The 12,821-nt window shown below is 36.6% G+C and overlaps 1 protein-coding gene across 1 annotated transcript; it reads left to right on the forward strand.

Annotated features, from left to right (window-relative positions):
* Positions 1–954: 954 nt before the first annotated feature.
* LOC114524100 (polycystic kidney disease 2-like 1 protein) lies at positions 955–9,838 on the forward strand. Its single transcript, XM_028545221.1, has 18 exons — positions 955–1,425; positions 3,685–3,798; positions 3,955–4,008; positions 4,329–4,402; positions 4,526–4,689; positions 4,973–5,071; positions 5,225–5,360; positions 5,575–5,663; positions 5,852–6,251; positions 6,346–6,405; positions 6,539–6,660; positions 6,807–7,026; positions 7,156–7,289; positions 7,431–7,548; positions 7,673–7,875; positions 8,010–8,157; positions 8,248–8,508; positions 9,000–9,838. Exons 1-18 carry the CDS (start codon positions 1,104–1,106, stop codon positions 9,042–9,044), a joined length of 2,763 nt encoding a protein of 920 aa, XP_028401022.1. The 5' UTR covers positions 955–1,103; the 3' UTR covers positions 9,045–9,838.
* The last annotated feature ends 2,983 nt before the right edge of the window (positions 9,839–12,821 follow it).

Raw genomic sequence — 12,821 nt, forward strand, 5'->3', positions numbered from 1 at the left:
AAAATTATGCGTTGATATTAAAACACTTTACTTTATTCATGATTGATCACCGGCAGTCAATAGGCATCCGCAAACTGTTGCTGACATATGAGAACTAGGCTTAGGCATATACTCGATTTGTCATTGTCTACATTACAAACAGACAACTCGACTATAAATCAAAGTGCATAACCTTTTCTTGTGCTTATCTAGTTATCCGCTAAGCCTAACTAAATTCGAACTAATTGCATCCATTCTAATTAACAACTTTCACCGAAGAGTATAAACTTGCCACCCTTATAAAATCGCTAATTGAAGATGCCCAAAAGGCCATACTAATTATTACGCGATATATAAGCAATTATAGGGTGGAAAATATTGGATCTGAAAAATTGCAAGAAAATACAGACAACGTGACGAAATTTTTATATTGACCGATTCCTAATGTTTTGTTACAGGTTATACTTATTGTTGCCATGGATGTTGTGTGCGACATTGGGAATCGCATACTATGAATAATTAACGCCAAGGCAGGTGCACGCCATAATATACCAACGAAAAAACTCGCGTAGAACATTTTAAACAGCCCCTCTGTTATCTTTTTTGAAATGGAACCGTTTTACATAGGCTTCGGGGCAATCTGATGCGAAATGTTTTTTCGAAAATGGATTTTTTGGTTTAAAAGGAAATGAAGGGTACAGCTGTTTTTTGTTGATTGGTTCGATGATGAGGAAAATATCAATAATATTAAAATAAGGACATTGAGTGGGAAGAAAATTAAACCACATTTTAAAATTATCTGAAAAGTATTAAAGATAGTCGATACAGGGTATAATCGTGTCTCTAATAGCATCTTTATAAAACAGAGTTTTGTTTTGCCTGTGTTTGCAAAATTTAGACGATCTAATCTTCAATAATGATAAGGACGAAATAGATCATTGCTCCCTGCTTAGATTGATTTGTCATTTCTCATTAATACAGCAGGTCTAACCTCAGTACACCGTAGCTATAGAAACGAAATTCGAGATTCCATGTTGTGCATAATTCATGTTCACCCGCATTCGTGTTTCGTCGCTTTGTAGGAAGGACAAAGCAGAGTTTGAAGCGAAGAAAGAAGGTCTAAAATGAGTTCAGAAAAACTTACAAACACCAAACGCAGAAAACAGAGCGGATCTCAAGTTAGCCTCGGCCAAGACCATCCGATGGAGATGTCTTCAAGGCCTGCGTCAGCTTACTCGCGAAATGCCTGGTCTAATGAGAATGACGTGACGGACGACATAGATTTCTCACCCAGAGCAAACGCTACGGCCGTCGATGTTTCTCCCACAGGAATGGAAGCTGAGCCTGTCTCACATCAGAAACAAATGCCGGCAGATGTTCGCGCTGGAGTTGAAGAACGTAATGTACCCGTCGGATGTTGGACGCGATTCAAGCGAATTGTACGCAGTAAGTTTACCTTTACCTTTGCTCACTTTTACATTAAACATTTTGTAATGAATCTAAGGAAACGCGATTCAATTGATTATGCGGCGTGCTAAAGTTTTAACAATTTTTGTGAAATAATACGACACAAATACACAGCATTCACAGCCTTACTAGTCAGAGAATCAAATGACCAAAAGCGGAACTGGTCTTTGAAACTCCGGGTTTGGCGAATTTAAACGCAATTATTCACCGTCCTGAATTCATTCTTTCGTAAATTGGTCTTTGCATTCCCTGAACAAACAACTGGCAAAGGAAAACGCGACAGTCTCGAGTATCCTACTCTCGCGGACAACTAAAAATACTGAAAAACGTTTGATAATAAACAAGACGTTTAAATGTCAGTAAACGTCGTTTGCTAGTATACTGTATACAAGGATATATATATATAGAAGGTAGTCCAGCCTAGAGAGCTAATGAATACATTTATTGAAAACATTGCATGTACAGTACAGTGTTAACCTAAAATTATCAAATCGTCTGCATGAATAACGTAACCTTGAATATATTTGACCTTGTATATAAATTTAAACAAAAGTTTAATATTAGACATCCTTAGTTTGAAGTATTGTCCCAGGCCAGGAATAAATATCGCGCCTGTGGTTTAGATAGAGCCATTACTACTCTTCCAAATAGGTAAAATTCAAAGTCTATAAGAAATATATTCATACGATTATACGTTGATTCAGGTGATTATGACATAGTAGAAACGAATACATGACAATTTGGGGTTTTCTGTGACTGATTTTTGCTCATCCTAGTTTTCTTATAAAGTATATTTAATGCTAGTGCATCTTATTTGGCGAAAAACAAGTAAGGAAATTGCAGATATTCGGAAGATAAGCAGTATCTGCCGACTGAATTTTCTAATTATATAAAAGCGAATCTCTGTATCAAAAATATACAATGGCTATCAAAAATCTACAATGAACATTCTAAGAAAGTTCACGTTTGTGATATTGACTAGTGCGTGTTATCAAAACGCTGCAATGTACAAATGCATGGAAAACGTATTTTCAACATTCAATTGTGATATTCTTCGAGTTAGTAACTTAGTATATACGTCGAGAAATTTATAAAAATGTAGCTATATGCCTGTGAAATGAATTTAACGCAAGCAGAATTGTTTATTCTGCTCAATTTTATTATATCTCTGAGTTTTTTCCTCTTTCACAGGCTAGTTTTAAATTTTGCGTTTGCGAATTTCAATTTAGGCTTTCCCAATTTCGTACACCTGCCGGACGACCAGATACCATATTTGGTAATTCAATGATTGACTGACAGAATACATAATGATTAATGCGTTAGCAACGAACAGGTCGAGTTGTCAGAACACTGAATTTGCCTAGACGTGAATTTGCCTTTTTTTTCGAAAAAACTTTATTGAGCAAATTTCATGTTACACAGGAAAATGCGAATATGTTTTAGTTAATGCAACTTGCGTTGAGATGATAGCATCTCATTACAGGTATATTTAACCTTCGCATGCATAGAAACCTTGGCTAAAACTGCAAGTCAAATTACACCAAACATAGCCAAACTCCAATTGTCCTTTATGAAAATAGGCTTTAGAATTGATTTTTCACGAGAAAAGTGAAAACAAGAAAATTAAATCCAATAGCCTAGCTAAAATTTTTAGTGTGTTGATAATTTTTGTTCATAAAATAGGATATGAATGATTATGAAACAATGGGCCTTTTATGGCAATATGACGTAAAAAGTTTGTTTTTCCAGAATACCATGAAGCATTCCATGCGTGAATCACGATTTTTATCTTGATAATCCTCGCACGGAATTCTGGGGGGTTGTGGTCACGCAGATCGAAACGTTTGGGCCGGTTTGGCGCCATAATGTATAAAGTCTATTTGAGTCTATTTCTTATCAACTTATATACAAATACGACTCGAGCATGTGCTAGCCTGGGCTACCACAAGAAACAAGTAAAAGATTGCTGCACGGGCAGTTTCTTGTCACAACAAAGTAAATTGGGTTTTTTTAAATGAAATTGTTGTGTAACATGTATGTTTTTGTTCCTATATAACAAAACACTTAATGTACACTACCTCGGGAAATAATGAGTTTTGTTTTCCCTGGAGTCTCAACGTCAGACTCTTGGGAAAATAAAACTCACTATTTCTCTCGGCCTCAGGAGCATATATTAAGTGTATAATATTAATATCCATTGTTGTGAACGGTGAAATAAATATAAATTTCATTTATCAGGTTTGTGGCGCACACGACAGACGGAGGATATGGATACGGATCGTGAGATGCACGTGAAAACAACTCTTCGGGAATTGGTTATCTACATCTTCTTCATTGTTGTTCTCTGCATATGTAAGTATTTAGGAGATACTATATAGGTAGATAACCTATCTAGATAAGAGATAGCTGCCTTATGAATATGATGTATCACCAAGATAGTCCACCATCTTGGGTGGCTAAAGTAAAAATAAGGTATAAAAAAGACTAAACAGTTTCCTTGTTTTACAGTGACATTTGGAATGACAAGCTCGACGATGTATTACTTCACAAAAGTGATGAAAGGTATGCATGATCTTTTGAAAAGGACTTTATAAAAGGGCAAAATTTAATCACTATACATAGGCAGTGCCTGACAATTTAAATATGCATACTTTTTACTGTAGAGGAGGTTGTTTTGAATAACCTGAAACAAAGAACATTTGAAAAGAATATATTAGCTATTCCTCCCTCCCCTCGATAGAGTCAAACTTTTCTAAGGAAATTTCCTGAGAACTCTGTACATATATAGGCTTTATATATTTTCTTCGCAAAAAGTATAAATGCTGCTTCTAGGATTTCTTATTAATTTTCACGACCAATACATGTTGTATTCTTCTTGGTAGATCTTTTCGTTGAGACGACAATGGAAAACAGGAACACCTTCAAAGATATCACGACCATGAGTGAATTCTTTATGGTATGCCGCCAAACATATTTCTTTTGCGTGCTTGTCTAGCAAAGGCTTCATTAATTTTGATTATTTTTCTACACAGAAGATGCATGAAAACTCATAGCAGCGTTTTTCTTTAATCCTTTCTAGTATGCATCTGGCCCATTATTCTCAGGAATCTACTGGGAACAATATTACAACAATCAGAATGTTACTAACAGAAGGAAGGATGAACTTGGATACATCTACTTTGAAAACAAAATTCTTGGCCGACCACGATTCCGACAGATCAGAGTGAAAAATGATTCATGTGTGTAAGTATATATCGTTTTTATATTCCTGAAAGTTTAGGTATGACAATGATTTAATCTAGGTGATATAGTGCCCGTCTCCTGTTTCAACAAATCCTATACCTCCATGTTGACAAGCGCTCTTGCTTTTCCGGTAATGCAATATTGATTTGAAATTAAAGACAACTCGTATATAAATATTAATATAAGAGTTGATAAATAATTACTGCGAATATATTTTCCGAGCAAATGGTAGAATGAGAAATAAATTCAAGGGCTAAACGTTTCTTTGAAATTCCCTTTTTAGAGTTCATGACGATTTCAGCAAAGTTATCAAGGAGTGTTATGCACCATACTCTCCAGCTGTGGAAGACAAGGCAGCATTTGGGTTACAAAATGGTTCTGCGTAAGTGTTAAATAGCTACGTAAACAATTCAAAACAACCACGTTTCAAATTTGCATTCTTCAGCATAAGGAAACATTTGCATTGAAATTAATTTTGCAGTATATGTTTTATCGCAAGCATAATTTGATTGTATAAACACAATTTTCGTTTTAGTTGGACTTACAAAAGTGAGGAAGAACTAAAAAGCCGCAGTCACTGGGGTCAGTTGACGACATACAAAGGAGGTGGATTCACCCAATTGCTCAACACAACAAAAGCTGAGAGTCAGAATATTGTTGATCAATTGAAGGTAGGAAAAATTTATTTGCTCCTACCAATGATACAATTATTTCAATCAATTCGATTTTGAGCATTTAATGCTAATTTCGCAAATATTTTTATTTATTTATTGCGTATACAGAATACAAATTACACGTGTTTGAATACCCGTGTGCATCGAATATTCGCATTTTAACTCACTTACGTATTTTACGTAAACATGTTTTCTGTGTTTATAATTCCAGGAAAATTTGTGGCTTGACCGTGGTACACGAGCAGTTTTCATCGATTTCTCTGTTTACAATGCCAATATTAATCTTTTCTGCATCATCAGGTAGAGTATTCCACATCGTCGTATTTCGTTGTTTAAAAAAAGCAGAGTTTCAAACTGTCTTTTCTAATGAACTTCAAAAGACATTAACATATCGTGAACCCCTTAAATTAGGAAATAGTTTTTTGTACGTACCCTTATAGCGCACGTATAGCGCACAGTGTCCTTGTATTTAATCTTCTTCTTTTTAGGTTATTATTTGAATACCCAGCAACTGGTGGATGTATTCCAAGCTATACATTCAGAACTTTGAAATTGATTCGTTACGTGACCGGCTTTGACCACTTCGTTATGGCATGTGAAGGCTTATTCATGTTATTCCTCATCTATTATACCATTGAAGAAATTATCGAAATCAAAAAGCATAAACTACAATACTTCAAGAGTTTCTGGAATATCCTTGATATTGTCGTGCTTCTTCTTGGCTATATTGCTGTTCTCTTCCATCTGTATCGTACTGTGGTTGTTGGAAATCTGCTCGAGTCGCTGTTGGATAATCCGCAACAATATGCAAACTTTGATAGTATTGGTTTCTGGCAGACGCAATTCAATAACAACGTTGCCATTGCTGTATTCTTTTCGTGGATCAAGGCACGTTTAGATTTTTTGACAAAAATTTTTTTTAGAATCTTTTTAGAATTTTTTTAAAAATTTTTTTTTAACATTTTGTCAACATCAATTTCAGGTGTTCAAGTATATCAGCTTTAATAAGACCATGACCCAACTATCATCGACGCTGGCCAAGGTAAGATCAGAAGCACACATGTACAATTGGTGCACAATATTTCAACTGATGTCGATTTTAGGCCATTATACTCTTTCATTAGAAAGGTTTTTAAAGGTAAACAAAGTATGCCGATTGTTGTTGTCATTTTTAGTGCGCCAAAGATGTTGCTGGTTTTGCCGTCATGTTCTTCATTATCTTCTTCGCTTATGCTCAACTTGGATACCTGATCTTTGGTACTCAAGTTCGTGACTTCAGCACGTTTGGCAATAGCATGTGAGTAAAAATAAGTTTATTGTTGATATTTTAAACAGTTTGGTTTAAAGTTGATATCTCATTCTCAAAGTAGTCATGTAATAGTAACTATTTTCTTTATATGGACTACATTTATCTAACCTTGTATTTGATTTTGATTCCTGCAGATTCACGCTATTCCGTATCATCCTTGGTGACTTCGACTTCCATCAAATCGAGAATGCTAACCGTATTCTGGGTCCAACATTCTTCATCACATACGTCTTCTTCGTATTCTTCGTTCTGCTGAACATGTTCTTGGCCATCATCAATGATACATATGCCGAAGTAAAATCTGACATTGCCCAGCAAAAGAGCGAATTCGAGCTTGGTGATTACTTCAAGAAGGTAATAAAATCCGTAATGTAGGATTTCGGGAATGCACGTGGTGACTACATTAAATTAATGGTTAATTCAACTATACTGATTCGTGGTGGATTATTCAACAATTATATTTTGTTTATGGCAAAATCACAGGGATACCAAAAAGTGGTTGATAAGTTGTCAGTGAAGAGAGAGAAGATTGCTGATATCCAGAAAGCCCTAGCAACTGCTGACGTGAACCAAGACAGCAAACTTGATTTTGAAGAATGGAGAACCGAACTTAAATCGTAAGCCTTTTTTTATAAAGATAATCCATAGTATTATTATCACGTGAGGTGCACACATGCACATTCCTGCTAAATCTAGTGGTTTGATTTTCAAATCTTCATATCGAATAGATGAATATGATTCAATTGTTCTTATTTTAGCCGTGGCCATGCCGATGCAGAAATTGAAGCAGTATTTGCCAAATATGATGTTGATGGTGACCGTGTCTTGGATGAGGAGGAATGCAAGAAGATGCAGGAAGATTTGGAAGGACAAAAGGTAATTCAAAATAATCGTCTCTCTTATCATTCCCGGTGAACCCCAGATCTTTAGGAATGAGGCTAATGCAGGCTAGTTTTGATAACGATGGCCAATGATATAAACGCTGAACGTATTATCACAGGCTGAGCTGAATGAAGAAATTGAAGAAATGGAACGTGCAAAAGAAGAGGGACGACCTGCAACGGCAGCCAGTCGTGTCAGCATTCGCGACAGTGATATGGATAGTGATGATGAAGGTGGTTTGAGAGGAAGATCTGGATCACCTACACCAAGACGCCGTGCTGGTGGAGTTGGTGGTGGCGTACCATATGATGAATTCAATGTGTAAGTATCTGGGGTTTTGTTTATCAAGCTTGAAGTTAAAAGAAATGTTTCTCCTTCCTCCTTTTGTACTCTACCACTCTGAGAGCCGGTCAGCGCATTTATTCAATTGATTCGTTAATGTGTGATTTCATTAGGCTGAGCCGTCGTGTGGACCGAATGGAACACTCCATTGGAAGTATCGTGTCCAAGATTGATGCCGTTCTTGTCAAGCTGGAAGCAATGGAGAAAGCCAAGTTGAAACGCAGAGAAACTATGGCCAAGCTTCTTGACAGCATCACCGAAGTAGGAATCAGAGTTTATATTAAAAATACTATTTGAAGATTAAGTGTAGGATAACGCTGTGATTTTAACCCCGGTTGCTTTATATCGCAGGGTGCAAATTCAAAATCTGAAGAAGACCTAAAACGAGATCAAATGGAGCAGTTAGTGCGTGAAGAATTGGATAACACATGGGAGAGCAGCGCTAGCCTGCGTTCAGGAGGTGGTGACTCCCGGCCTGGAACTGCTGCATCTCGTGCTGGTGGATCGCGGGCACCTACAGCTAAATCAATGTACAGCCAAGGCAAGGCAAGTGCCAGCTCACGCGGACGTAAAACTGCCCAAGGGAGTGCCGCAAGTGTTCGGATGGATTCTGTAAGTTTTTACTTTACTGTAACAAAGTTACCAAAGGGTTAATATTACTGCTAGAATTAATTTATCTAGGCAACTCGTATAGAATGTGAAGTAAATTACGATTCATCCATCTCTGGATTAAGAACTTTTCATAGCATATTATGATTCTTTGATGTTTTATTCGGGAATGAATTAACTGAAAATGGCAAGTTTAAGGCATGAGAAGCTAGTAGAGGACTGGGGTCCTCTCCCAAAAGAATTTCTCTTTGTCTCCATCAGGATCTTAGTGGCAATTTAGAATGTATTCCATCAAAAGAAGGCAAAGTTTGTTGTTAGAATGTCATTACTTTCCTCTAGACATGATTATTTTCCCTTTTTGCTTAAACTCAGATGGGACCTTCACTGCGAAGGTCAGGAGGGAGGCAAAATTGATCGTGCGATGCTGGTATCAAAGGGCCTTCAACTTTGGCCCAGAGAGCATGATCTAAGAATTTCTGCTCTTATTCTTTTAGGGTGATGGAATCCAGGGAACCCTCAACGAACACAGCCAAGTGTAATTGTGATAAACTTCAATCGTCAATGTATACTTAATCGAAATTGTATATCAGAATAACTTATTTATTTCTGCAAAGAAATCAGCGTCCCTGTCAATTGCTATGTATTTATTTAATTTGTTTTTGCCGGTACTATTCGTGTAATAGTTCTGTGCGTAATATTAATAAGCTATAAACGTACTAGTATATGAATTGTGTTTGCACATGGAAGCATTCGTTTATATTACTGTAACCAACACGTAATATTTAAGCAGATGTAAAAATATTTCATTTTAAGAAGATTCGCTTTATAAAGCATCAGCTATAAATAGTTGTAGATTTGTTTTAACTTGTTTGTACAATAACAGTACCATGCATGCGTATGATTTGGATGTAACCATACTCCATTAATTTGAATGTATATAGATCATCGTAGACGTAGATATAGTGCGGTTTTATTTATACAATTTGAAAGGAAATAGCAATTTTTGTTTTTCATTCGAAGTATCATTTACAAGTTCCAAGATGGCGGAGGAGTTCATATTTGTTCTTACCCGATATTTTAAAAAATGTCTGACTACACTGTAACGGTTTTTACGTTTCTTTTAATTATGAAAATAATTTATTGCCATTTCCTTTAACTCTAATTAACGTCCTATGATTGCTGTAGATTAGTTGCTTTGTCTTTGTATATTTCATTTAAGCATGGCTTAATTTAACAACATTCGGTTCGACAACCTTCCTAATGGAAGTGATGATATACGACCCTTACACTTGGACTGTTGCACTAAATGTTCAATAAAGAATATCTTTATGGAGCTTGTGTTGGTTTCGAGGTACAATTGTTTGTTATACGGATTGAATGAGCTATCCCGTACATTGACTAAAGCCTTGATGCCATTCAATCAAGAAATTTTCTAAGTTGAAATTGTCTTTTGTGGAAAGTATTAAAACCAGTCTTCAATGATCGCAAGGACATTTGCACCAACTACTTTAGCCGCGTTTACACTTCAGGCCTAGACCTGGCCTGGACCAGGTCTAGGATAAGTCTAAGTAAGTGTGCTACATTCACACTGTCTTCCAGCTCTTCCTTCTTGTTGCTGATATCAGATATAGCCAAAGTAATTGACAAAATACTTGAAAAAAGACCTAAAACATGCCGAAAAGTGGTAATACTATATGTATCCTATGCAAATCATACTATTAAGTTCAAAATTTGTCAGGACTAGGTAAAGCCTGTTCACATTACAAAACTCTTACCCCAGGTCAGGTCTAGCTAAAAACGGACGTGCGAGCTAGCTTGGCAGTCAGGGGGGAATTTTTGGAGTTCAGACTTTCGGAAACTCGTTATTTTTGCAGAACAGCAAGCACATTTTAAAGTGTCATCACAAAACGCACGTCTACGACTACGTCAATTAGGGCATCACTTAGACATCTATTTAATTAAGACTTAGATTTTTAATTAAGACGTAATTAAGACGTAAATTAAATTTTTATTTAAAATGTCATTTCATGAATTGCATGAATTCGAATAATCCAAATATGATAGCAAGAGTAATAGAACTAATATTGGCCAGAGGAACAAAACGAACCAAAAAGGACACTACTTTCATGTTGACGTGGCGCCGACCGAATTGCCTCATACCACTCGGACGGACCCCGTTGTACTAGGTAGTGAAGTCGAAGAAGTTTAACCGCACTATGAATAAACAGTGCTGGCTTTAAATAAAACTAGATTGTTTTCGTCGGTTTAAAGAAAGGTTAGGCTAGTCCAGAGCCGTAGCTAGAAGCTTAATTGGGGGGGTGTATATTCATATATTCGTCTTATGCCCAACTGATTTCTTTTGTACGCCATTGTTTCTACGGTATATAAACATGAATGTATGAATATACACCCCTCCAATTAAGCGGTCTAGCTACGGCCCTGTAGGCTACTTTCTTTAAGAAGTCTTGCAATGAAAAAATATCGATGCACTATCTAAAATCAAAGGAATGTTTCTGGTTTGTTGTTCTTCTTTACCCAGGGGTGATACAATAGCGCGCATAATCAAAATATGGAAAGAACGAAAAGAATTTAAACGTACGTGTCGATTTATTCAAAATACTCTAGGAATCAGTTTGGACTGTTAAATAATTAGCCCCACGTGTTTGGATAGAGGTATTTTTAGAACAGAGTACAATTTGACCTTTTAACAAACCACTTTCCCTTATGACTGTATAACTACCATTAAACTAAGTTAATCAAATTATATAAAAATTAATCTAATGGACTATAGCCCTAATTAGTATTAGAATAAAACCAATTTATCAGTCCATTTTGCAGCGTCATTTGAATGGTGAAGCTACATAAATCATTCTGTCTACATCATGGTTAAATCACAATTATTTGTATCGTATTTTAAAACGCACAGACCTTCTTCGTCTTCTTCCTGGATCGTTCTTCTTCCTTTATGTGTAGAAACCAAGGGAAGGATTTTGAACCTTTCTGCAATCTGCAAGTTTCCTTTCTTCCAAAATCAAAGTACTGTTTTGTTGTAAACCGAAAAAAGAACAGCCTGGTCGTCTTAATTCGTCTGTGATCGACGTCCAACATTTTTAACTCAGACTGCTATCGTATCAATGTATGAGATTTCTTCATTCATCTGGTCTGCTGGGAAACGTACCACTGATAGCGGCTAAACACAATGGTCGAGGGTAAGATATATTGGTCGCTGATTTATTTCTTTGATGCAGTTGTATATATTTTAACAGTTTATCCATTTGGGAGACCTCGTGTCTCCTGAAGAAAATCGGATTAGAAATTGCGTCAAGCGTGATCTTGGTGGGAAAAATATAAAAAAGAGAATTATAACATATAAATATTACATCAAAAGTGCATGCATGGTGGCGTATAACCAGTGCCTTTTGGGAGATGGGAATAAAGCATTGTTGGGGGATTTGATGATGCGATCAATTGAAGCACTTTTATTGAATTCGGGAGACCGTCGACTGCGGAATTTCGTGCATGCGTGTATCCCTCCTCCTTAAATGTCTACACAGATTTAAATCAGTTTATAAGAAAAGTCCCTCGATCGTCTTCGATCAGCTATTCACGCGGTTCTGTTATCTTATATTCTTGCCTTTAATGATCCTTTTCTCCGTCTCATGTCGTATGCCTTAGTTTAAATTCGCTGAGTGAAAGACTAGCACCAAATTTATCAACCAAATTTATCCATATCCCGTCAAAAAACGGGCAAAACGTGTAAGGGGCTACAACCGATAATACGACATTCATGGCGAAGTCACTCGAACTTGATCTGTATTTTTTGAGCAATAACGAAGTATTTTGACCAATTTTTTAACATTGCATTGTCACACCCCTCTTCCACACATCCCACTTCGCGCGCGCCCCTGTTTATTTCAAACAGGTTAAAGAGGAAGAATGCCAGTTATCGAAACATTACGGATGAAATAGCTCTGTGTTCATCACTGACATCAGCTGCAAAAACCTTTCGAAGTTCCTCCATGAGAAGTCCAAGCTCAATGAGGCCCCAATAAAGACTTTTATCAGAATTATATACTAAACAGAATACAGCGAAATTCCCCCAGGGAAATACCCGCGCCTTTTTTGCAACTCTGGCAGCCTCGCTCCCAGATTTGGCGGAATTAGTGATAGTGTTAATTTGTACTCAGGCACGTACGCTATGTGTTCTAATCTAACGATCACTGTTCTAATTTCTCCATAAATTTTGGGCAAAGTCGTTACTAGTAGAAGAATATGCCATGGTTCCCGTCTTTCCCGCTGAGTTTCCTTCTACTAGT

The sequence above is a fragment of the Dendronephthya gigantea genome, unplaced genomic scaffold, assembly GCF_004324835.1.
Source record: "Dendronephthya gigantea isolate DGI-Jeju-01 unplaced genomic scaffold, DenGig_1.0 000001F, whole genome shotgun sequence".
Classification (NCBI taxonomy): Eukaryota; Metazoa; Cnidaria; class Anthozoa; order Malacalcyonacea; family Nephtheidae; genus Dendronephthya; species Dendronephthya gigantea.